We start from the raw sequence: 26,859 nt of genomic DNA, 5'->3' as shown, positions 1-26,859 counted from the left end.
ACTTCCATATCTCAGTTGTACAACAATGGTACAATGAAGTCCTTTCAACAACTAAAGGAGGAGTTTGGTCTCCCAAACTCTTACTTCTACAGATTTTTACAGCTCAGGCACGCTATACAATCACAGTTCGGGGATTCTCCACCGGCGCTCCTCCCTTTCCCCATAAAGGCCTTCCTATGCGCATTGGGTCGAGTTAAGGTGATCTCCTTCACTTACTCGTACCTTATAAAAATAATTCATGCGGACCCGCTCTCGAACCTTCGGGAGCGCTGGAAGCGTGATCTGGGCCCCATAGATGTTGAGGACTGGGAGGTGGCGCTGGGAAACTCGAGCCAGGTCACCAAATCACTACGGTTCCAGCAAATCCAACTCTTTATATTACATAGATCATATATGACACCGAATAGGTTTGCCAGATTTGGGGCTGGTGGCGCAGCCGCCTGTCCTAAATGCGGAGCCGCTGGCGGATCGTTCTTGCACCTGGTGTGGGAGTGTCCATCCTTACAGGCGTTTTGGGCTGGGGTCGGGTCGATTCTGGAACGTACGGGGATACCGAGAGGAATGTTGACTCCGGAATTTTGCATTCTGGGAATGGGGGGACCTGAATCTGGGTCTAGGTGGGAGGACTTATATGCTCGCAGTATCTGCGCCCTCGCCAAAGTGTGTATTGCGCGGACATGGATGGCCCCACATTCCCCTACGATGTCTGCTTTAAAGGCCCTGGTGAATGACACAGTACTGAGGGATCGATATCTATATGAAAAATAATGCTCTTCCTAAACATGAGAAGATATGGTCCCATTGGATTAATTCTACATATTCTTCCCCTGCCCTTAGAATTTAGAATTTAAAGAATTCATTAATTGACATGCCGCACGCCCTCTACGACAGCCCAGCTGCCTGGGTCCCGGGAGGACGAGCCAGGCTCCTCTCCCGTATTACACACTATAGGGATTACGCACCTCGCCTCGCACAACTGTATGACTCTAGGCTAGATGGAGTTGTTTTGATTTGCTCTGTTTATGGTTTGGAGGCTTTATCAGGCCTTATAGTTGGGGGGGGTTATTGTAGTATTTCGGGGAGAAAACAAGAAATGATAGTATGTGTTTGACATTTGATTGCAGACTTTAGAGAACCTGGTATATGCAGAATGACAACATACGGTCCTGCGACTACCAGCTTCATCATGCATTATATATATTGTTTGGGAAGGATATGGGCGTGAACATATTGTGTAATAATAATTGAAGTTCCCAGTGTACACTGAAATGTCTGTAACGATTTTATCCTTGTTGAATAAAAATACTCTATTAAAAAAAAAAAAAAGTAGCGCTTACAAGGGGGCAGAATTTTACCTCCCTGTCCCTTAATTACTTGTCAATCACTAGAACCCACAGTGTGAAGAGCCCCCCTAATGCTCTGTTAAGATTTCCATACCTCTAACGCTCTGCATACTACCAATAAGTTACACGTAAAATAAGAATTTACTTACCGATAATTCTATTTCTCGGAGTCCGTAGTGGATGCTGGGGTTCCTGAAAGGACCATGGGGAATAGCGGCTCCGCAGGAGACAGGGCACAAAAAGTAAAGCTTTTCCAGATCAGGTGGTGTGCACTGGCTCCTCCCCCTATGACCCTCCTCCAGACTCCAGTTAGGTACTGTGCCCGGACGAGCGTACACAATAAGGGAGGATTTTGAATCCCGGTTAAGACTCATACCAGCCACACCAATCACACCGTACAACTTGTGATCTAAACCCAGTTAACAGTATGATAACAAAGGGAGCCTCTGAAAGACGGCTTCCTACAACAATAACCCGATTTTTGTAACAATAACTATGTACAAGTATTGCAGAATAATCCGCACTTGGGATGGGCGCCCAGCATCCACTACGGACTCCGAGAAATAGAATTATCGGTAAGTAAATTCTTATTTTCTCTATCGTCCTAGTGGATGCTGGGGTTCCTGAAAGGACCATGGGGATTATACCAAAGCTCCCAAACGGGCGGGAGAGTGCGGATGACTCTGCAGCACCGAATGAGAGAACTCCAGGTCCTCTTTTGCCAGGGTATCAAATTTGTAAAATTTTACAAACGTGTTCTCCCCCGACCACGTAGCTGCTCGGCAGAGTTGTAATGCCGAGACCCCTCGGGCAGCCGCCCAAGATGAGCCCACCTTCCTTGTGGAATGGGCATTTACATATTTTTTGCTGTGGCAAGCCTGCCACAGAATGTGCAAGCTGAATTGTACTACAAATCCAACGAGCAATAGTCAGCTTAGAAGCAGGAACACCCAGCTTGTTGGGTGCATACAGGATAAACAGCAAGTCAGATTTCCTGACTCCAGCCGACCTGGAAACTATATTTTCAGGGTCCTGACAACATCCAGCAACTTGGAGTCCTCCAAGTCCCTAGTAGCCGCAGGCACCACAATAAGCTGGTTCAGGTGAAACGCTGACACCACCTTAGGGAGAAACTGGGGACGAGTCCACAGCTTTGCTCTGTCCGAATGGACAATCAGATATGGCTTTGTGAGATAAAGCCGCCAATTCTGACACTCGCCTGGCCGAGGCCAGGACCAACAGCATGGTCACTTTCCATGTGAGATATATCAAATCCACAGATTTGAGTTGTTTAAAACAATGTGATTTTAGGAATCCCAAACTACGTTGAGATCGCCCAGTGCCACTGGAGACATCAAAAAGGGGTTGTATATGCAGTACTCCCTTAACAACTTCTGGACTTCAGGAACTGAAGCCAATTTCTTTCTGGAAGAAAATCGACCGGTCGAAATTTGAACCTTAATGGACCCCAATTTGAGACCCATATACACTCCTGCTTGCAGGAAATGTAGGAATTAACCTAGTTGAAATTCTTCCGTGGAGCCTTCCTGGCCTCACACCATGGAACATATTTTCACCTAAGCGGTGATAATGTTGTGCGGTCACCTCCTTCCTGGCTCTGACCAGGGTAGGGATGACCTCTTCCGGAATGCCTTTTTCCCTTAGGATCCGGCGTTCACCCGCCCTGGCGTCAACGCAGCTGCGGTAAGTCATGGAACAGACATGATTCTTGCTGAATCAAGATCCTTTCTAGTATCTCTTGAAGTTCCGGGTACCAAGTTCTTCTTGGCCCAAACCGGAACCCCGAGTATAGTTCTTACTCCTCTCCTTCCTATCATTCTCCATACACTGGGTATGAAAGGCCGAGGAGGGAACACATACACCGACTGGTACACCCACGGTGTTACCAGAGCGTCCCAGCTATTGCCTGAGGGTCTCTAGACCTGGCGCTTCATGTGGGACGCCATCATAACCACCTTTGGTCTTTCCCAACGGTTTAAAAACATGTGGAAACTTCCAGATGAAGTTCCCACTTTTCCGGGTGGAATTCATTTATGCTGAGGAAATCTTCCTAGTTGTCCACTCCCGGAATGAACACTGCTGACAGTGTTATCACATGATCTTTCGCCCAGCGAAGAATCCTTGCTGTCATTGCCCTCCTGCTTCTTGTGCCGCCCCGTCTGTTTACGTGGGCGACTGCCATGATGATGTCCTACTGGATCAGCACCGGTTGACTTTGAAGCAGAGGTCTTCCTAGGCTCAGAGCATCGTAAATTGCCCTTAGCTCCAGTATATTCATGTGGAGAGAAATCTCCAGACTTGACCACACTTCCTTGGAAATTTCTTCCTTGTGTGACTGTTCCCCAGCCTCTCAGGCTGGCATCCGTGGTCACCAGAACACAGTCCTGAATGCTGAATGTGCTGCCCTCTAGAAGATGAGCACTCTGCAGCCCCCACAGAAGAGACACCCTTGTCCTTGGAGACAGGGTTATCCGCTGATGCATCTGAAAATGCGATCCGGACCATTCGTCCAGCAAATCCCCCTGAAAAGTTTTTGCGTGAGATCTGCCGAATGGAATCGCTTCGTAAGAAGCCACCATTTTTCCCAGGACTCCTGTGCATTGATGCACTGATACTTGGCCTGGATTTAGGAGGTTTCTGACTAGGTCGGATAACTCCCTGGCTTTCCCCTCCAGGAGAAATACCTCTTTCTGGACTATGCCCAGAATCATTCCTAGGAACAGCAGACGTATCATCGGAAAACAGCTGCGATTTTTGGAATATTTAGAATCCACTCGTGCTGTCGTAGAACTACTTTAGATAGTTCATTTCCGACCTCCAACTGTTCTCTGGAAACTTGTCCCTTTCAGGATATCGTCCAAGTAAGGGATAATTTAGATGCCTTTCTTCTTTTAAGAATCATCTTTTCGGCCATTACCTTGGTAAAGGCCCGGGGTGCCGTGGATAATTCAACGGCAGCGTCTGAAACTGATATTGACAGTTCTGTATCACGAACCAGAGGTACCCTTGTTGAGAAGGGCAAATTTGGACATGGAGGTAATCCTTGATGTCCAGGGACACCATATAGTCCCCTTTTTTCCGGTTCTCTATCACTGCTCTGAGTGACTCCATCTTGATTTGAACCTTTTTATGTAAGTGTTCAAAGATTTCAGATTTAGACTATGTCTCACCAAGCCGTCTGGCTTCAGTACCACAATATAGTGTGGAGGACTAATACCCTTTTCCTTGTTGTAGGAGGGGTACTTTGATTATCACCTGCTGGAAATACAGCTTGTGAATTTTTTCCCAATACTGCCTCCTTGTCGGAGGGAGCCGTTGGTAAAGCAGGCTTCAGGAACCTGCGAGGAAAAAATGTCTCGACTCTCCAATCTGTACCCCTGGGATAATACTTGTATGATCTAGGGGTCAACTTGCGAGTGATCCCACTGCGCGCTGAGACTCTTGAGACTACCCCCCCACTGGTGGAGGGCTTCTTTTCCTGGGAAGGGGCTGCCTGCTGCAGTCTACTTCCCTTTCCTCTATGTCTGGGCAGATATGACTGGCCTTTTGCCCGCTTGCCCACATGGGAACGGAAGGATTGAGGCTGAAAAGACAGTGTCTTTTTCTGCTGAGATGTAACTTGGGGTAAAAAGGTTGGATTTCCCAGCTGTGGCCGTGGCCCCCAGGTCCGACGGACCGACCCCAAATAACTCCTTCCCTTTATACGGCAATACTTCCATGTGCCGTATGGGATCTGTATCACCTGACCACTGTCGTGTCCATGACATCTTCTGGGAGATATGGACAACGCACTTATCTTTATGCCAGAGTGCAAATATCCCTCTGTGCATCTCGCATACATATATATAGAATGCATCCTATTAAATGCTCTATATCAATAAAATATTTTTAGTCAGGGAATTCGACCAAGCCAACCCAGCACTGCATCTCCAGGCTGATGGCGATCGCTGGTCGCAGTATAACCACCGTCTGTGTGTATATACTTTTTAGGATATTTTTCCAGCTGCCTATCAGCTGGCTCCTTGAGGGCGGCCGTATTTGGAGACGGTAACGCCACTTGATAAGTGTGTGAGCGCCTTATCCACCCTAATGGGTGCTTCCCAACGCGCCCTAACTTCTGGCGGGAAAAGGTATAACGCCAATATTTGCTATCGGGGTAAACCCACGCATCATCACACACTTCATTTTATTTTATCTGATTCAGGAAAAACTACAGGTAGTTTTTTCACTTCCACATAATACCCTTTTCTGTGGTACTTGTAGTATCAGAAATATGTAACAGCTCCTTCATTGCCCTTAACGTGTGGCCCTAATGAGGAATACGTTTGTTTATTCACCGTCGACACTGGATTCAGTGTCCGTGTCTGTGTCTGTGTCGACCGACTGAGGTAAATGGGCGTTTTTTATAAAAAAACCCTGACGGTGTTTCTGAGACGCCTGGACCGTTACTAATTGTTTGTCGGTCGTCTCATGTCGTCAACCGACCTTGCAGCGTGTTGACATTCTCACGTAATTCCCTAAATAAGCCATCCATTCCGGTGTCGACTCCCTAGAGAGTGACATCACCATTACAGGCAATTTCTCTGCCTCCTCCAGCATCGTCCTCATACATGTCGACACACACGTACCGACACACAGCACACACACCTGGAATGCTCTGACAGAGGACAGGACCCCACTAGCCCTTTGGAGAGACAGAGGGAGAGTTTGCCAGCACACACCAAAAAACGCTATAATTACATAGGGACAACCTTATATAAGTGTTTCTCCCTAATAGCATCTTTATATATATATTTATATCGCCAATTTGTGCCCCCCCTCTCTGTTTAAACCCTGTTTCTGTAGTGCAGTGCAGGGGAGAGCCTGGGAGCCTTCTCTCCAGCCTTTCTGTGAGAGAAAAAAATGGCGCTGTGTGCTGAGGAGATAGGCCCCGCCCCTTTTACGGCGGGCTCGTCTCCCGCTCTTTAGTGAAGTTTGGCAGGGGTTAAATATCTCCATATAGCCTCTGGGGGCTATATGTGAGGTATTTTTAGCCAGTATATAGGTTTACATTTGCCTCCCAGGGCGCCCCCCCCCAGCGCCCTGCACCCTCAGTGACAGCGTGTGAAGTGTGCTGAGAGGAAAATGGCGCACAGCTGCAGTGCTGTGCGCTACCTTTAGAAGACTGTCAGAGTCTTCAGCCGCCGATTCTGGACCTCTTCTAACTTCAGCATCTGCAAGGGGGCCGGCGGCGCGGCTCCGGTGACCATCCAGGCTGTACCTGTGATCGTCCCTCTGGAGCTAATGTCCAGTAGCCAAGAAGCCAATCCATCCTGCACGCAGGTGAGTTCACTTCTTCTCCCCTCAGTCCCTCGTTGCAGTGATCCTGTTGCCAGCAGGACTCACTGTAAAATAAAAAACCTAAGCTAAACTTTCTCTAAGCAGCTCTTTAGGAGAGCCACCTAGATTGCACCCTTCTCGGCCGGGCACAAAAATCTAACTGGAGTCTGGAGGAGGGTCATAGGGGGAGGAGCCAGTGCACACCACCTGATCTGGAAAAGCTTTACTTTTTGTGCCCTGTCTCCTGCGGAGCCGCTATTCCCCATGGTCCTTTCAGGAACCCCAGCATCCACTAGGACGATAGAGAAAAAATGTGTTGTTCAATACATATAGCAAGTAGACAACAGCACTTGCCAATACCATTTTTGGTGGGAAAGCCTTCCTTGGTTTTACTGTTTGTACTGTAGAACCATGCATTTGCTGCTTGAACTTTAAAAAACCCTGCTTTCACTGCTCATACAGTAGAGAACCCTGCATGTACTGCTTGTAGTATAGAGAACCCTGCATTCACTGCTTGTACTGTAGAGAACCCTGTAATTACTGCTCATACAGTAGAGAACCCTGCAGTTACTGCTTGTAGTGTAGAGAACCCTGCATTTACTGCCTGTACTGTAGAAAACCCTGTATTTACTGCTCGTACGGTAGAGAACCCTGCATTTACTACTCGTACAATAGAGAACCCTGCAGAAGAGAAATGTTAGAAGAGATTTGGGGCCCAGGGTTTACCCATGTGTGGAGATTACAGGATTTATATTAGGACAGTGCAGGTTTCAGGCCCGATCACACGGATGAATAACGCTCTCTCCTTTCGCATTCCTTCCACAGATCATCTCCTTGTCCAGGAGGATTCCCCGGAAATGCTCCAGGCTTCTCAGAACAAACGGCGTCTCTCAGCCATCTCGGACAGCAAGTTGGAAAGAAGCTTCTCTGAGGAGCGTGGGGAAAAGTTGCCCAGTGAAGGGCCCAAACCTCACGTGTACACCATCTCTGGGGAGAGACCGATGCTGTCTGACCAGGAGAGCGATAGCATGGAGCTGGTGGTGATGAAGACTGGACAGGACGAGAGGCATCACCACCACCACCACCACCAGCCACTGCAGAACTCAGGCAGCGTTCACAACATCACCAGGCCCTCTAAAAGCTGGTCGGGCAGCCGACAGAACTCTAAGGAGTGCCCTAATTGTGCCAAACTCACCGTACCAGCCCAGCACTCGTTTGATCTAGAGCAGCATCAAGCCAACGAGTCTGGCTGGCGCAGGAAGAAGCTGGAACGCATGTACAGTATCGACAGAGTTTCTGGTGAGTGTCTGGGATATTTATCACCGGGCGAGTGCCGTAAATATTGGGGAACTGAAGAAAACTTAGATGACCCCAGTTTGATTGTGGTTTACGTTGCAGTATTGGAGACTTGTAGCCCTCATTTACCTCATAAAATGGTAGTCGTCGTCTTACTTTGGTTCTTAAAAGGTCCTATTCACATACGCAATATGGCAGCCATATTGTTCAGTAGAAGGCAGCCTATCTATGTCCTACACAGTAACATGTCCGAGGCAGAGATTACCGCCAAACCGTATAGTTTCCTTTGAAGGACATTAGGTTGTCGCATATCTTAGCGGGAGGTGGCAGCTTGCGAGTGGCTTCACCTGTGAATCTGATCATTGATTTTCCACTCACTCTCCATTTTGGCAGATGATGTTCCTGTTCGGACTTGGTTCCCCAAGGAAAACCTTTTCACCTTTCAGACGGCGACCACAACTATGCAAGCGTAAGTAATGCCCCCCCCCCCCTCTAGTTTCTTCACCAACTCACATCACCCCAAAATCTCACTACCAGTGGGCCATAATGTAGAATGTACAGTGGTAAAATATGTAGTTTGCTGGGTTACTGTGATTTGTGCAGCTTCCTGAGCAGGAACAGAAGGAAGCATTGCAGGCTGACAGATTGGAGCCGTTTGCAGGAAGACCCATCGCTCAGCAACATAAAAATAGGCTTGACGTAGTCAGGAAAGTTGCCTTTGGTCAGTGTCAGCCGGTGCGGGCATGTTAAGACGCACCTGTGTTTGCACCAGTGAGCCGACACAGTGATTTTCATCACGGAGCGATCTATGGTTTTTGACAGAATGAGACCAGCCCCCACACAGTAGACAAATCTGCCCCTGCCAGCGTCTCAGTCAGGAGCGCAGCGGTGGCCTGCCCGGGACTCATTGTCTGATGCAGCGGCAGCAACTTTCAGCTTATTCAGACCGGAATCTCGCAGGATTGGCAGAGCTTTCCGTGACGACAGCAAACGCGTACTGGAATAGAACGCTGCGCCAGAGTATTACCGAGAAAATGAAATAAGGTTCTTGTAACCTCAGGGGATATTTTGGAGAAAGAAAAATCAAACCAATTTGTCTGCACACAAAGAACAATATGCAAAGCATAACATAAGATGCTAATTATATTAATAATAGAAATCTGTGGCAGATAAATGCAACGGTTTACAGTATATATATATATATATATGTGGTCGCCAAACGTTGGGCACCCCTGGACACATTGACTATTTCACCCGTCTAGTTGTTTTTGAACACTTGGCTGACTTGTTAGTCCATACGTTAAGCCAGGTGTTGGTCATTCCATAAATGCTCCGACCCTTCCAACTTCTGAGGACGTCGGACCACCTACTGTTTCCTCATACACCTTACATCTTTTTGCCATGTGACGCGAGACGCTTTGTGCGACTTAGAGCCTCCGCCATGGGTAGTGAACAGTGCTTATACCTAAATAGTGCATCTCAGTCGCATTGTAGCCTCATACAAGGCCGATTACTTGGCATAACTTGTATGAAGTCGCAGGTTAAACATAACGAAACGCGTCGGAAGGAACGGGTGCGGGACCTTTTTTGCAAACACAGAAGTAAAAGCTGACAGCCCTCAGAACGGCTAAAGGATCACCTGAAGAAAGGTCCACCAGGCGCTAGTCGCGGTACAGGTTTTATTACTCAGAAGATCTGTACGTAGCAGCTGTGAGGAGGGAACCATTTACGTTATCAGAAAAGCCACCATCTGAGGTAAAATTAGACAGATTTTGGGACAAGGAGCTGTGGACTGAGGGAACAATCAGTGTGACCACGACTGCGAGAGATTCATATGCAGGAAATCCAGAGAAGCCTATGAAGATAAGACACCTGGGTCACCAGTAACCGTGAGGTAGATATATCACGCTTCAGAGGTGTCTGGCAGCCAGCGGAACAGGAAATACTGCCTGAATGGAAGAATGGATCTAACTTAATATGCTCCGGAGTCCATCATGAAATTGAAGCTGCAAATTGGATACTTAACCTTGACACAAAACATCCCTCCAATCCAACCGTGTCGCATTTACATAAATTAGATTAAGGTTCTGGAATGAGTTGCACTGTGAATATTATAGACAGTCTGTGGGGAGCCCGGGGTGCACAAACTTTTGCACGAAAAAAAAGTGTATATATAAGAAATATATTTTTTTCTCTATTCTGAAAGTAAATTTCTGTCATCCTTCCAAGACACTGGCAATTTATTCTTTCTCACCACCTTTGTACATGATTTTGCAATATTGTGCAGCTTCCAGTGACTCTCTCTCTCTCTATATATATATATATATATATATATATATATATATATATATAGTCGTCTCGGGGGTCTGGCACTCCATAGTAACAATCATATGTGTCGGTGCCTTCGCTGTAGTAATGTAGAAATAGGCTCGGTGGCGCGGCACTCGGTATCTTGTATATAAATAAATGATGCGGACAACGGTCTGCTATCAACGTTTCAATATAATTAAATATAATTAAATCCTGACGAAAATATTTAATTATATTGAAACGTTGATAGCAGACCGTTGTCCGCATCATTTATTTATATACAAGATACCGAGTGCCGCGCCACCGAGCCTATTTATATATATATATATATATATATATATATATATTCATAAGGCTTATTCACCTTGAGATGACATTCATTTATTGCTTCATCACGCCCTCCTGCAACCTTTGCTGCATACATTGCGCCATCTATCCGGTTTCCTTCCTACCGGTTATGAGACACCTCTTTGTTGAGTTCACCACATTGGACACAACTGTATTAGGGGAGGTGATTCAGACCTGGTCGCTGGGCTGCTAATTTTGCCGTCCTGCGATCAGATAGTCGCCGCCTCCAGGGGGAGTGTACATCCGCAGTGCAAGTGTGCGATCCTATGTGTTCACCGAGCTGCTAAAATCCACTGTGTGCAGTCTCTGCGCAGCCCAGAACTTATCCCACAGTGCGATGAGAAGAGGCTGATCGGGGCCGGAGCTGACGTCACACACCCTCCCTGAAAACGCTTGGACACGCCTGCGTTTTTCCGGACACTCCCAGTAAGCGGTCAGTTACCACCCACAAACGGGTTCCTTCGGTCAATCACCTTGTGAACGCCCGTGCAAATGGATTTTTGGCACCATCCTGTCGCTGACCTCTGTTGCTCTCCGACGCGCATGCACATTGCGGTGCATATGCATGCGCAGTTAGTACCTGATAGCCCGCTTAGGTCTGAATCACCCCCTAAGAGCGCAGTTTTGTGTAATTTCACAGAGCAGTAAAACAGCTCGGAATGATAAAGCAATGTGTATACAGAGAGCTGCAGGAGGCATGCACAAGTGGATATAATAAAGTTATCTGAGGTGCTCTAGCATCTCAGTAACCAGCAACAGCGGCGGCAGTACGGAGGGTTAGCGTTATATTCTGACACACTAATGTCATTTATATGTCACAATCTAATGTTATGTACACAAGGTCATTAAATGTCCCCTTTTTCTCCCCCCCCATTCTATCCGTGTACAGTATCACGTAAGTATTTGCTTCGGAATTATTGAATTTTAGTCTTTAATGTCTTGTGTGTGTATATATATATATATATATATATATATATATATATATATATATATATATATTGCCTTGCCTCATGCATGTTCATTTGGTATCGCATGGAACTGCACGCTGCGTTTATGTTGATCCGTGTCCTACGTTGACTGTGCGCAGCTGTTCTGAGCTGTAAACCAGTGACAATGTAACTCATCGTCTTCCGGCAGCGAGGGGAAGGACTCGACGTGTCCTTGATGGTTTATAAACAGACATGATCTTGATTAATTAAATTAACAGCCACAAACAACCAAAATAATTTAAGTTTAAGCTTTTTAAGTACTGGATCTTACAGCCAGTGTTAGAAATCTGTGTTATTAGTGAGGAATCTCTTAAGGGTTATTTCTCAGAGTGAAACGCGTCAGTTGTCCTGTGTTGTTGCTTCAACTTTTAGACAAATGCGCCAAGTTTTCTGGGCAAGTGGGTGGATTTGAGGGCCGCATTGGCAATGTCTGCGGAGGGGGAAGTCTGGCGTAAAGGTGGGATCATTGGATGGAAGTTTTGGGCTTCCACATTCATGTTACTTCATCTAGTTTTGCGCGTAAGTGAATAATTGATACTTCATTGTGTTGAACAAGAGTACGTCAATTATTTGTCAGTGTGGAGAAAGCTCATTTAGAGACTTTGGTTTGCGCATTTTGCGGAAAACAATGTTTCTTGGGGCACTTTCAAAAACATAATAAAATAATTTAAACAACGAAAGTGACACATGGAATAAATAGTCCTCAATCTGGGACTAGGTTGGCATTTTTTAGTGAGTTTTACCCACATATTTCCCTAAGGTCCGTCCACCTGTCATTCCAGGACTTTGGTTATCCGCTGCATGGGCAAATAAGGAGGCGTAAGGCAGAATCCCGCACAGCTAGGCCTCAGTGTCACATGCGGTGCCCTTATAATTAACAAGTAGCACGTTCTGTTTTATACATTTTATAGAAATAAAAATACATTGGAATCCAGTACCATAGCCTTTGGGGTAATTACCTGCTACAGATTTGGATGAGTTTATTATTTTTTGTAATGTGTCACATCGCATGCACAAGTTCAGTGTAATTGCATGATTATTTTTTATTTGACTGTAGATGTTTATTTATGCTTTTACAATGCGTTTAGTGTGATTTTCATGCACTTTGGTGCTTTAGTCAATTCTGATCGTGTTCTGCAAAGTCCCACAATGTTTTTTTAACAGTCATGGTCAACAAAAGTGAACAACGACCTTCAGATAACAACTTATTGGCTTCCGCGCGCCTTCCTGCAATATTACTTTTATATTATGGTTTGCGTATTACTTTTTTTTTTTGCATTCTAGATTACTCCAGTGGTTTCAGCCTTGTTTTTGTATCATCAGCCATCACTGTTTAGGTGCCTTGGATACGACACAAAGCTGTTTCCTGTATATAGAAAGTAAAGGCATTGGTTTTAGTCACAGTTGCAGCTAGGCGCATACAAGCCAATACAAAGTAATCTGAAGGTGAAAACCCTTTAAAAAACAAAAAAAGTGCATTACAAGAAAAAGATGAAATATAGTCAAAGTTGAACAGGTTTTTCCAATAAAGCATATTGCAAATTTCCCACCGTGCCGGTATATTGTTATACACGGAGATTACCACGGCTCAGAGACACAAGGAGCGGTCACGGTGGATATTATTCCGTCACCTCAGTGTTGGCTACTCACCCCCCTCAGATTTTGGTCTGGCTGTGATTCCTGGTCTGTGTTGTACTCATTGCCCCACCTGTGTGTGGTCAGAAGCGTCGGCTTGTCCTGTCTGTTCATGGTGTGTCCTCCCGCTGGGATGTGGTGTGCTGCTGCTTTTGGCTTTGTCCCTGTATGACGGGTCAGTAAATGACAACTCCCCCCCCCCCGCTGGTTTCTCAGGGCCTTCAGAGGCTATGCCGAGAGGAAGAGACGGAAGCGGGAGAATGACTCGGCGGCGGTCATACAGAGGTAGGGCGATCTCCTGGTTTGCATGCGGAAACGCCGGAGGTCTGTTCAGACAGCTACTTCTCTGATGCATGGGCGAGGAAAAAGCGACTGCGGGGAACGTACCGTAGCTGGATCGTCCATGTACGAAGACCGTGGATTCCCGTTTACTGGGGTTTATGTTCCTTGCAAGAGGAGTCACTAAACCAGTGTTTCTTAACTCCAGTTCTCTCCCTGCTTTGCAGGTTTTCAGGATATCTTAAACGTGCACAGACATCCTGAAAACATGAGCTGTGCTGGGTGCATGGAGACTGGAATTGAGTCACACACTGCAGTAACTATAATGAGGGATAACAAGTTATGGGAATGTTCGTGTTCCATGCAGAACAGCGCACGGCTAAAGCAGCAATGCATTGTGGGTACAGGTTTAGCGGTCAGCGGTTTAAAGGAGCACAAATCAGATCTGTTATTTCTTACATATAAATAATAAGGGTGCAGTGCATTGGTCAGTGTCATTCCCCCTCCAGCTCTGCTAAAGAGTAACATTACCCCCTCACTTCATTCCAGGCAGTTGTACCTCACCCCACGTCCTAATGGGATCAGACCCAGGACAAAAAGCTGAAATTTCAGTCAGTTAAACTGACGTTACTTCACTGTTTTGGTGAATGAACCCACTAAGCCAGTGGTTTCCAAACTCGGTCCTCAAGGCTTCATGACAGTCCAGGTTTTTAGGATATCCGTCCTTAAGTCCATTAGTACCTCAGTCAGGTTCATTATACCAGGGGGTAAATTTACTAACATGGGAGTTCTATTTAAGATGGGATGTTGCCCATAGCAACCAATCAGATTCCAGGTACCATCTTCTAGAAGGTGCTAGATAAATGAGAAGTAGAATCTGATTGGTTGCTATGGGCAACATCCCATCTTCAACAGAACTCCCATCTTAGTAAATTTACCCCCATGTGTGCACAAGCATGGATATCCTTAAAACCTGGACTGTTAGGTGCCCTGAGGGCCGAGTTTGGGAAACCCTGCACTAACCCACAAAGGAGGTAATTCAGATCTGATTGCAGCAGCAAAATTTGTTAGCTAATGGGCAAAACCATGTGCACTGCAGGTCGGGCAGATGTAACATGTGCAGAGAGTGTTAGATTTGGGTGGGTTATATTGTTTCTGTGCAGGGTAAATACTGGCTGCTTTATTTTTACACTGCAATTTAGATTTCAGTTTGAACACACCCCACCCAAATCTAACTCTCTCTGCACATGTTACATCTGCCCCACCTGCACTGCACATGGTTTTTGCCCAACTGCTAACAAATTTGCTGCTGCGATCAGATCTGAATTAGACACAAAGGGGTAAATTTACTAAGAGGGGAGTTTTATTTAAGAGGGGATGTTGCCAATAGCAACCAATCAGATTCTATGTATTATCTTCTAGAAGGTGATAGATAAATGAGAAGTAGAATCTGATTGGTTGCTATGGGCAACATCCCATCTTAAATAGAACTCCAATGTTAGTAAATTTACCCCAAAGTCGGCACTTCTGCAGCACAAGCCCGTCACACGGGGAGCAAGGGGTGGCCCAGCGGATTCTGCTGTTATTTAACAGATATATAATAATCAGCGATAGTTACTTTAATTGGCCATTTAGTGTTGCTATATACCCATTGTTACACAGCATTAGTATATAATGTGCCTTTTATTTAAAAATATAATTGTTTCTTTACATTTCATTCTATCCTACATAATGAAACATCGTGTCTTATTAATAGTCTCCCTGTGATTCCGCATTAATGACTCCAGGACAGATTTCAGTATAAAAGGAAGCTCGTTAGGTTCATCTTTCTGTCACTGTACTCACAGCCATCAAAGGGGGAGCTGAAGTGGAAAATCTCCCCGCTGCTTTCTGTGGGAATGTAACCAGTGCCGACACCCACGTCGCAGGGGCCCCTAATCACAGAGCTGCCATGCGTCAGCGTATCAGAGGCTTCAACATGGCAGCAACTTAGCGCAAACATCCTCGCGAAGCGGCGACATTACGTGTATTTTCCTCTTGCACACTAGGGATACATTAACCCCTGTTGCACTGGAAGGAACACTATATGGAGTGCTCTGTTCTGCTCACCTATGCAGCACCAGAACTTTGGTTGGCAGGGCATGCTGAGATCTGTAGTTCTACAACAGCTGACGACCCACAGGTTTACAACATTCTGCACTCATTAGAATAACTGACAAGCTGCAACCCCAATCACAATTTCACAAACCTCAGTGTATGGCAGGAAATAATGACTTTTATTCTCATTCCTGACTCGCGCAGGGCACATCCAGACCAAAATATAATGGGGGCTTGAGATCGGAATATTACTCATCACAGCCTGTTTCCGTGTCACAGGGGTAGGCAACCTGCGGCACTCCAGCTGCTGTGGAACTACACATCCCAGCATGCCCTGCCGCAGTGTTGCTGTTAGGGCATGATAAAACTGTTGCAGGGCATGCTGGGATGTGTAGCTCCACAGCAGCCGGTGTGCCGGTCGCTGCCTACCCCTGCTTTATCAGACGCTTCGATGAAAGTGTGACAAGCCGCAGTCACTGAGACTCATTAAGCGATGGGCGCAAAGCTGTTTTGCGGTGCGATTATTCGCAGTGCATCCGTATATACTACAGGAACTGTCTATGTTTATAAACATTGTTGTTTTTTTTAAAGCATTTGGAAAGGAGATATAATTTTAAGTATGTGTGTGTGTATATATATATATATACAGGTTGAGTATCCCATATCCAAATATTCCGAAATACGGAATATTCCGAAATACGGACTTTTTTGAGTGAGAGTGAGTTAGTGAAACCTTTGTTTTTTGATGGCTCAATGTACACAACCTTTGTTTAATACTCAGTTATTAAAAATATTGTATTAAATGACCTTCAGGCTGTGTGTATAAGGTGTATATGAAACATAAATGAATTGTGTGAATGTAGACACACTTTGTTTAATGCACAAAGTTATAAAAAATATTGGCTAAAATGACCTTCAGGCTGTGTGTATAAGGTGTATATGAAACATAAATGCATTCTGTGCTTAGATTTAGGTCCCATCACCATGATATCTCATTATGGTATGCAATTATTCCAAAATACGGAAAAATCCCATATCCAAAATACCTCTGGTCCCAAGCATTTTGGATAAGGGATACTCAACATGTGTGTATATATATATATATATATATATATATATATGTGGGCTGCATGGCAATAAGGGTTGTATATTGAATAAGTCTTGATACTGTACACAAACCTAAACTTGGCAGCTCAGTATATTATATTCAGCTTCTAGAACCAAGTATTTACAATCTTCATACTAAGCGGATCCTTTGACGTGTCATCTAGGTCTTTAGATTTTTTCATTTCAGGATTAAGACCAAAATCATGGATCACTATAGTGATTTATTGCTCCCTATTAGTGAACGGATTATGGTGGTCATTCCGAGTTGATCGCTAGCTGCATTTATTTGCAGCGCAGCAATCAGGCAAAAAAATGGCAGTTCTGCGCATGCGTATGCGGCGCAATGCACACGCGCGACGTACAGGCACAACGAACGATGCAGTTTTGCACAGGGTCTAGCGATGCATTTCAGTCGCACTGGTTGCCGCAGAGTGATTTACATTAAGTGGGCGTTTCTGGGTGGCAACTGACCGTTTTCAGGGAGTGTTCGGAAAAACGCAGGCGTGCCAGGAAAAACGCAGGCGTGGCTGGTCGAACGCTGGGCGTGTTTGTGACATCAAATCCGGAACTGAATAGTCTGAAGTGATCGCAAGCGCTGAGTAGGTTTTGAGCTACTCTAAGACTGCACAAAAATTTTTTGCAGGTGCCCTGCGATAAAAACGTTCGCACTTCTGCTAAGCTAAAATACACTCCCAGTGGGTGGCGGCATAGCGTTTACACGGCTGCTAAAAACTGCTAGCGAGCGATCAACTCAGAATGCCCCCCTATGGGGGTAATTCATAGTTGATTGCAGCAGCAAATTTGTTAGCAGTTGGGCAAAACCATGGTGGTCATTCCGAATTGTTAGCTCATTGCTATTTTTAGCAGAATTGCTAGTAGGCTAAAATCCGGCAGTTCTGCGCATGCGTATGCACAGCAGGGCGCACGCGCTAAGCAATTTTACACAAACTATGCTATTTTACTCACGGGGGAACAAAGCTTTTCAGTCGCTCTGTTGATCGGTGAATGATTGACAGGAAGTGGGTGTTTCTGGGTGGTAACTGAGCGTTTTTTGGGAGTGTGCCAAAAAAACGCAGGCGTGCCAGCAGAAAACGCAGGAGTGGCTGGAGAAACGGGGGAGTGGCTGGCAGAACGCAGGGCGTGTTTGTGACGTCAAACCAGGAACTAAACGGACCGAGGTGATCGCAATCTAGGAGTAGGTCTGGAGCTACTCAGACATTGCAAGGAAATACTTTATAGCAGAACTGCTAATCTTTCGTTAGCAATTCTGCTATGCTAAGATACACTCCCAGAGGGCGGCAACTTTGTGTTTGCATTTCTGCTAAAAGTAGCTAGCGAGCGAACAACTCGGAATGACCACCTATGTGCACTGCAGGGGAGGGCAGATGTAACATGTGCAGAGAGAGTTACATTTGGGTGGGGTGTGTTCAAGCTGAAATCTAAATTGCAGTGTAAAAATAAAGCAGCCAGTATTTACCCTGCACAGAAACAATATAACCCACCCAAATCTAACACTCTCTGCACATGTTACATCTGCCCCCCCTGCACTGCACATGGTTTTGCCCAAATGCTAACAAATTTGCTGCTGCGATCAACTCTGAATTATCCCCTATGAGTCACAATTTAATTTGATTAACAAACAACTATATCCTCCGGATGACCTAGAAAAACCCTTCAAAGGAACAGAGGCCAAGCTCCATACAGACAGTGCCCGAGGCCCGTATCGGTACTGGGAGACAGGGATGCCAGCCTAATGGGCCACATTAATACATTACCCGGCATTACGCAGCGGGACTGAATAAACCACTGGTCTTTATAGCAGGAACTGGTGGTTTCTAGTTCTCGCTGGTGGTTACTGAGCTGCCCAGTTTAATTTCAGCCTTTAATCATGTTCTGGAGGCTGGAGACATCTTATAACATCAGAGAGTTTCTACATAACCTTATTGTTCTTGCTCACGCCGTGCTCTGGTCTCTGCCCGCAGGAATTTCCGCAAACACTTACGGATGGTTGGCAGCCGACGGATGAAAGCTCAGAGTAAGAACCGTGTCTGACTGCTGATTACTACTTATAGAGGTTCCTATAGCAATTACTGTACAGATGGGTCCTCATACGGGATCGGTATGAAATATCTCCAATCAAAATCCCGACGGTCGAAATCCTGGCAGCAATTGACCGACGGACAAAATCCCGACAAGGTCAAAATACCGACATTTAAAATACCGACAAGGTCAAAATACCGACATGTAAAATGCCGACAGGCCAAAATACCGACATGCTGTTTTCATTGTGTGTGTGTTGACATAGGTCGACATGGACACCATATAAGTGTACCGCTGTGCTCGCCATGCTTCGGGCACACTATTATATTTCCCCTCCAGGTCCACTGGGATGGTGAAGTATGAACAAGTCGGTTTCAATGAAAAAATCACGAAAAACTCATTTCGGCATTTTGACCTGTCGACATTTTACATGTCGGGATTTTGACCTTGTCGGGATTTTGTCCATGTCGGGATTTTGACCTTGTCGGGATTTAGCCCGACGGTCAATTGTTGTCGGGATTTTGACCGTCGGGATTTTGATTGGAGGTAAATTGACTGCATCCCCCTCATACATCAAGCCTCAGTATGCCACGCAGTACGAGATACCTGGCACGAGTGAGCGGACCGGTCGTTTGCAACTCTGCTAGTGGCTGTTTGGCACAGCTGCAGCAGTGATGTATAAGGACACATCTGTACGGCTCTGTTAGTATGTATTTACGTATACTCGTACTGTATCTGGTGCCCAGTCTGATACGCATAGCCCTATTGTATCTGGTGTCCAGTCTGATACGCATAGCCCTATTGTATCTGGTGCCCAGTCTGATACGCATAGCCCTATTGTATCTGGTGCCCAGTCTGATACGCATAGCCTTATTGTATCTGGTGCCCAGTCTGATACGCATAGCCCTATTGTATCTGGTGCCCAGTCTGATACGCATAGCCCTATTGTATCTGGTGCCCAGTCTGATACGCATAGCCCTATTGTATCTGGTGCCCAGTCTGATACGCATAGCCCTATTGTATCTGGTGCCCAGTCTGATACGCATAGCCCTATTGTATCTGGTGCCCAGTCTGATACGCATAGCCCTATTGTATCTGGTGCCCAGTCTGATACGCATAGCCCTATTGTATCTGGTGCCCAGTCTGATACGCATAGCCCTATTGTATCTGGTGCCCAGTCTGATACGCATAGCCCTATTGTATCTGGTGCCCAGTCTGATACGCATAGCCCTATTGTATCTGGTGCCCAGTCTGATACGCATAGCCCTATTGTATCTGGTGCCCAGTCTGATACGCATAGCCTTATTGTATCTGGTGCCCAGTCTGATACGCATGGCCCTATTGTATCTGGTGCCCAGTCTGATACGCATAGCCCTATTGTATCTGGTGCCCAGTCTGATACGCATAGCCTTATTGTATCTGGTGCCCAGTCTGATACGCATGGCCCTATTGTATCTGGTGCCCAGTCTGATACGCATAGCCCTATTGTATCTGGTGCCCAGTCTGATACGCATAGCCCTATTGTATCTGGTGCCCAGTCTGATACGCATAGCCCTATTGTATCTGGTGCCCAGTCTGATACGCATAGCCCTATTGTATCTGGTGCCCAGTCTGATACGCATGGCCCTATTGTATCTGGTGCCCAGTCTGATACGCATAGCCCTATTGTATCTGGTGCCCAGTCTGATACGCATAGCCCTATTGTATCTGGTGCCCAGTCTGATACGCATAGCCCTATTGTATCTGGTGCCCAGTCTGATACGCATAGCCCTATTGTATCTGGTGCCCAGTCTGATACGCATAGCCCTATTGTATCTGGTGCCCAGTCTGATACGCATAGCCCTATTGTATCTGGTGCCCAGTCTGATACGCATAGCCCTATTGTATCTGGTGCCCAGTCTGATACGCATGGCCCTATTGTATCTGGTGCCCAGTCTGATACGCATGGCCCTATTGTATCTGGTGCCCAGTCTGATACGCATAGCCTTATTGTATCTGGTGCCCAGTCTGATACGCATAGCCCTATTGTATCTGGTGCCCAGTCTGATACGCATAGCCCTATTGTATCTGGTGCCCAGTCTGATACGCATAGCCCTATTGTATCTGGTGCCCAGTCTGATACGCATAGCCCTATTGTATCTGGTGCCCAGTCTGATACGCATAGCCCTATTGTATCTGGTGCCCAGTCTGATACGCATAGCCCTATTGTATCTGGTGCCCAGTCTGATACGGTATCCGGTGCCTAGTCTTAATATTCCATAGTCATAACTGGCATCTAGCAACTATTATGGCGCACTTGGATGCTGCTTAGGGTAGAGGCTGCAGTCTCATACCCTCATTGATGCAGCGCAGTGTGTAGGCCTGGGGAAATATCTGTCTGACTGGCTCCTATGTTCCTGACAGAACATAAACGAGGGGATAACCCTGTGTCTTGTCTTTACATTCGTAGCATTCGCTGACCGCAGAGAAAGAAGCTTCAGCCGGTCCTGGAGCGATCCCACCCCAGTCAAAGCCGATTCCATCCACGACTCCAGAGAAAGTAAGAATTTGGGTGTTTTGCCGTTATGCCAGTGCTGAGAACTTGTCAGAGGCTAAGGCTGTATGGACCTCAGGAGCAGGCCTAACTCTATAAACAGGAGCAGGCCTATCTCTATAAACAGGAGCAGGCCTAACTCTATAAACGGGAGCAGGTCAACTATATAAACAGGAGCAGGCCTAACTCTATAAACAGGAGCAGGCCTATCTATATAAACAGGAGCAGGCCTAACTCTATAAACAGGAGCAGGCCTATCTATATAAACAGGAGCAGGATAACTCTATAAACAGGAGCAGGCCTAACTCTATAAACAGGAGCAGGCCTAACTCTATAAACAGGAGCAGGCCTAACTCTATAAACAGGAGCAGGCCTAACTCTATAAACAGGAGCAGGCCTAACTCTATAAACAGGAGCAGGCCAACTATATAAACAGGAGCAGGCCTAACTCTATAAACAGGAGCAGGCCTAACTCTATAAACAGGAGCAGGCCTAACTCTATAAACAGGAGCAGGCCTAACTCTATAAACAGGAGCAGGCCTAACTCTATAAACAGGAGCAGGCCTAACTATAAACAGGAGCAGGCCTAACTATAAACAGGAGCAGGCCTAACTCTATAAACAGGAGCAGGCCTAATTCTATAAACAGGAGCAGGCCTATCTATATAAACAGGAGCAGGCCTATCTATATAAACAGGAGCAGGCCTAATTCTATAAACAGGAGCAGGCCTATCTCTAAACAGGAGCAGGCCTAATTCTATAAACAGGAGCAGGCCTAATTCTATAAACAGGAGCAGGCCTATCTCTATAAACAGGAGCAGGCCTAACTCTATAAACAGGAGCAGGCCTAACTCTATAAACAGGAGCAGGCCTAATTCTATAAACAGGAGCAGGCCTAATTCTATAAACAGGAGCAGGCCTAACTCTATAAACAGGAGCAGGCCTAACTCTATAAACAGGAGCAGGTCTAATTCTATAAACAGGAGCAGGCCTATCTCTATAAACAGGAGCAGGCCTATCTATATAAACAGGAGCAGGCCTATCTCTATAAACAGGAGCAGGCCTAACTATAAACAGGAGCAGGCCTAATTCTATAAACAGGAGCAGGCCTAATTCTATAAACAGGAGCAGGCCTAATTCTATAAACAGGAGCAGGCCTTTATATAAACAGGAGCAGGCCTATCTCTATAAACAGGAGCAGGCCTATCTATATAAAAAGGAGCATGCCTAACTCTATAAACAGGAGCAGGCCTTTCTATATAAACAGGAGCAGGCCTATCTCTATACACAGGAGCAGGCCTATCTCTATACACAGGAGCAGGCCTAACTATAAACAGGAGCAGGCCTAACTCTATAAACAGGAGCAGGCCTAACTCTATAAACAGGAGCAGGCCTAACTATAAACAGGAGCAGGCCTAACTCTATAAACAGGAGCAGGCCTAACTCTATAAACAGGAGCAGGCCTATCTATATAAACAGGAGCAGGCCTAACTATAAACAGGAGCAGGCCTAACTCTATAAACAGGAGCAGGCCTATCTCTATAAACAGGAGCAGGCCTATCTCTATAAACAGGAGCAGGCCTAACTATAAACAGGAGCAGGCCTAACTATAAACAGGTCCAGGCCTAACTCTATAAACGGGAGCAGGCCTAACTCTATAAACAGGAGCAGGCCTATCTCTATAAACAGGAGCAGGCCTAACTCTATAAACAGGAGCAGGTCTATCTCTATACACAGGAGCAGGCCTAACTATAAACAGGAGCAGGCCTAACTATAAACAGGTCCAGGCCTAACTCTATAAACAGGAGCAGGCCTATCTCTATACACAGGAGCAGGCCTAACTATAAACAGGTCCAGGCCTAACTCTATAAACAGGAGCAGGCCTATCTCTATAAACAGGAGAGGCCTATCTCTATACACAGGAGCAGGCCTATCTCTATACACAGGAGCAGGCCTATCTATATAAACAGGAGCAGGCCTATCTCTATAAACAGGAGCAGGCCTATCTCTATAAACAGGAGCAGGCCTATCTCTATAAACAGGAGCAGGCCTAACTCTATAAACAGGAGTAGGCCTAACTCTATAAACAGGAGCAGGTCTAATTCTATAAACAGGAGCAGGCCTAACTCTATAAACAGGAGCAGGCCTAACTATAAACAGGAGCAGGCCTAACTCTATAAACAGGAGCAGGCCTAACTCTATAAACAGGAGTAGGCCTAACTCTATAAACAGGAGCAGGTCTAATTCTATAAACAGGAGCAGGCCTAACTCTATAAACAGGAGCAGGCCTAACTATAAACAGGAGCAGGCCTAACTATAAACAGGAGCAGGCCTATCTCTATAAACAGGAGCAGGCCTATCTCTATAAACAGGAGCAGGCCTAACTATAAACAGGAGCAGGCCTAACTATAAACAGGTCCAGGCCTAACTCTATAAACGGGAGCAGGCCTAACTCTATAAACAGGAGCAGGCCTATCTCTATAAACAGGAGCAGGCCTAACTCTATAAACAGGAGCAGGTCTATCTCTATACACAGGAGCAGGCCTAACTATAAACAGGAGCAGGCCTAACTATAAACAGGTCCAGGCCTAACTCTATAAACAGGAGCAGGCCTATCTCTATACACAGGAGCAGGCCTAACTATAAACAGGTCCAGGCCTAACTCTATAAACAGGAGCAGGCCTATCTCTATAAACAGGAGAGGCCTATCTCTATACACAGGAGCAGGCCTATCTCTATACACAGGAGCAGGCCTATCTATATAAACAGGAGCAGGCCTATCTATATAAACAGGAGCAGGCCTAACTCTATAAACAGGAGCAGGCCTATCTCTATACACAGGAGCAGGCCTATCTATATAAACAGGAGCAGGCCTATCTCTATACACAGGAGCAGGCCTATCTCTATACACAGGAGCAGGCCTATCTCTATAAACAGGAGCAGGCCTATCTCTATACACAGGAGCAGGCCTAACTATAAACAGGTCCAGGCCTAACTCTATAAACAGGAGCAGGCCTATCTCTATAAACAGGAGAGGCCTATCTCTATACACAGGAGCAGGCCTATCTCTATACACAGGAGCAGGCCTATCTATATAAACAGGAGCAGGCCTATCTCTATAAACAGGAGCAGGCCTATCTCTATAAACAGGAGCAGGCCTATCTCTATAAACAGGAGCAGGCCTAACTCTATAAACAGGAGCAGGCCTAACTCTATAAACAGGAGCAGGCCTAACTATAAACAGGAGCAGGCCTAACTCTATAAACAGGAGCAGGCCTAACTCTATAAACAGGAGCAGGCCTATCTATATAAACAGGAGCAGGCCTAACTATAAACAGGAGCAGGCCTAACTATAAACAGGAGCAGGCCTATCTCTATAAACAGGAGCAGGCCTAACTATAAACAGGAGCAGGCCTAACTATAAACAGGTCCAGGCCTAACTCTATAAACGGGAGCAGGCCTATCTCTATACACAGGAGCAGGCCAATCTCTATACACAGGAGCAGGCCTATCTCTATACACAGGAGCAGGCCTATCTCTATACACAGGAGCAGGCCTATCTCTATAAACAGGAGCAGGCCTAACTCTATAAACAGGAGCAGGTCTATCTCTATACACAGGAGCAGGCCTATCTCTATAAACAGGAGCAGGCCTATCTCTATAAACAGGTCCAGGCCTATCTCTATAAACAGGAGCAGGCCTATCTCTATACACAGGAGCAGGCCTATCTCTATACACAGGAGCAGGCCTATCTCTATACACAGGAGCAGGCCTATCTCTATACACAGGAGCAGGCCTAACTATAAACAGGTCCAGGCCTAACTCTATAAACAGGAGCAGGCCTATCTCTATAAACAGGAGCAGGCCTATCTATATAAACAGGAGCAGGCCTATCTCTATACACAGGAGCAGGCCTATCTATATAAACAGGAGCAGGCCTATCTCTATACACAGGAGCAGGCCTATCTATATAAACAGGAGCAGGCCTATCTATATAAACAGGAGCAGGCCTATCTATATAAACAGGAGCAGGCCTATCTCTATACACAGGAGCAGGCCTATCTCTATACACAGGAGCAGGCCTATCTCTATACACAGGAGCAGGCCTATCTCTGTACACAGGAGCAGGCCTACCTATATAAACAGGAACAGGCCTAATTCTATACACAGGAGCAGGCCTATCTCTATACACAGGAGCAGGCCTATCTCTATACACAGGAGCAGGCCTATCTCTATACACAGGAGCAGGCCTAACTATATAAAATTCAAGTTATCTTATTTCACTGTTCAATAAATCTCCATGGTGACAGGACCTGGAACGCAACTGCTTCTAGAGGCAGGGAGAGTGTTTCAGGTACCAGCCCCTAACCCAACCAACTTTGCTTATCTTCCAGGCCATGATTTGCAGACGTCCTGCACAGCTCTGGATGAAGAATGTGAGGAGCTGAACTGGGAGGCTGAGAGAGAAATGGAAATCTTGTCCTGTGAAGGGGAAGATTTTATTCCACCCAAGATAATGGTAAGAAGTGGCATGCCAGCCTTGGTGTATTAGTGACCCCGTGGCCTGGGACCTCGTCTGTGGATACTTGTTGGCTTTGTAGACACAGTTATTAAGCAGTTGCAAGAGATGTAGAAGTGGGTGTTAGTTGCATACAAACAATTGTTCCACTTATCACACAAGTCAGGTGTTAGTGGTCTTCTGTCTCTGTGACGGGCGGCCATACACAGCCAGCCCTCTAGGGGGCGTGGAGAGGCGGGGTTGGAACAAAGTACGTGGCACTTATGGTGGCTCAGACCAGCCAGGGAGGTATGGCAGCGCTTCCAAGATGGTGCCATCATGCCCCGCCCACTTAGGCATAGCACAAAAGGTGTTTGAAGAGAAACCAGCCAAGCAGGTGGGATAAGTGGAATATTCAACACAGGTCAATTCACTAATTAGACTTTTGTTACCTGCAGCTAATTTCATCCAAAGTTCCTAAAGCAGAGTATATCCCGACCATAATCCGGAGAGACGACCCCTCCATCATCCCAATCCTCTATGTAAGTACTGCGTGTGTTTACATGTTACATAGGATCTCATGTTTGTATATACCGTACATTGGCGTTAATTCCAAGTTGATCGCAGGAGGAAATTTTTTAGCAGTTGGGCAAAACCATGTGCACTGCAGGGGGGGCAGATATAACATGTGCAGAGAGAGTTAGATTTGGGTGGGTTATTTTGTTTCTGTGCAGGGTAAATACTGGCTGCTTTATTTTTACACTGCAATTTAGATTGCAGATTGAACTCACCACACCCAAATCTAACTCTCTGCACATGTTACATCTGCCCCACCTGCAGTGCACATGGTTTTGCCCAACTGCTAAAAAAGTTCCTCCTGCGATCAACTTGGAATTACCCCCAATTTGCTATATAAGGTACATCACAGAACATTCCGTGGAATCCCCTCCATGCCGTGCACAGATGGCACAAGATATTGGAGTTACGGCAAATTAGTCCAGTTTACTCCCCCACCAGTGATCAGATGTGTCTTCATGTGAAATCA

At 46.1% G+C, this 26,859-nt stretch overlaps 1 protein-coding gene across 2 annotated transcripts in view; it reads left to right on the top strand.

Moving 5' to 3' along the window:
* Positions 1–26,859, top strand: part of NSMF (NMDA receptor synaptonuclear signaling and neuronal migration factor) — a 64,475-nt gene that overhangs the window by 18,039 nt on the left and 19,577 nt on the right. The window contains exons 3-10 of one of the 2 annotated variants that reach the window (XM_063936178.1): positions 7,509–7,982; positions 8,373–8,448; positions 11,527–11,532; positions 13,478–13,546; positions 18,727–18,779; positions 21,234–21,323; positions 25,711–25,835; positions 26,273–26,356. In XM_063936178.1, the coding sequence (XP_063792248.1) occupies positions 7,509–7,982; positions 8,373–8,448; positions 11,527–11,532; positions 13,478–13,546; positions 18,727–18,779; positions 21,234–21,323; positions 25,711–25,835; positions 26,273–26,356 (977 nt within the window). The remainder of the gene's footprint in view (positions 1–7,508; positions 7,983–8,372; positions 8,449–11,526; positions 11,533–13,477; positions 13,547–18,726; positions 18,780–21,233; positions 21,324–25,710; positions 25,836–26,272; positions 26,357–26,859) is intronic. The other variant, XM_063936177.1, reaches the window with a different exon arrangement.

Source organism: Pseudophryne corroboree, chromosome 8 (genome assembly GCF_028390025.1).
Source record: "Pseudophryne corroboree isolate aPseCor3 chromosome 8, aPseCor3.hap2, whole genome shotgun sequence".
Taxonomy (NCBI): Eukaryota; Metazoa; Chordata; class Amphibia; order Anura; family Myobatrachidae; genus Pseudophryne; species Pseudophryne corroboree.
The sequence above is the reverse complement of the archived record's forward strand: the minus strand, read 5'-3'. Positions and strand labels throughout refer to the sequence as shown.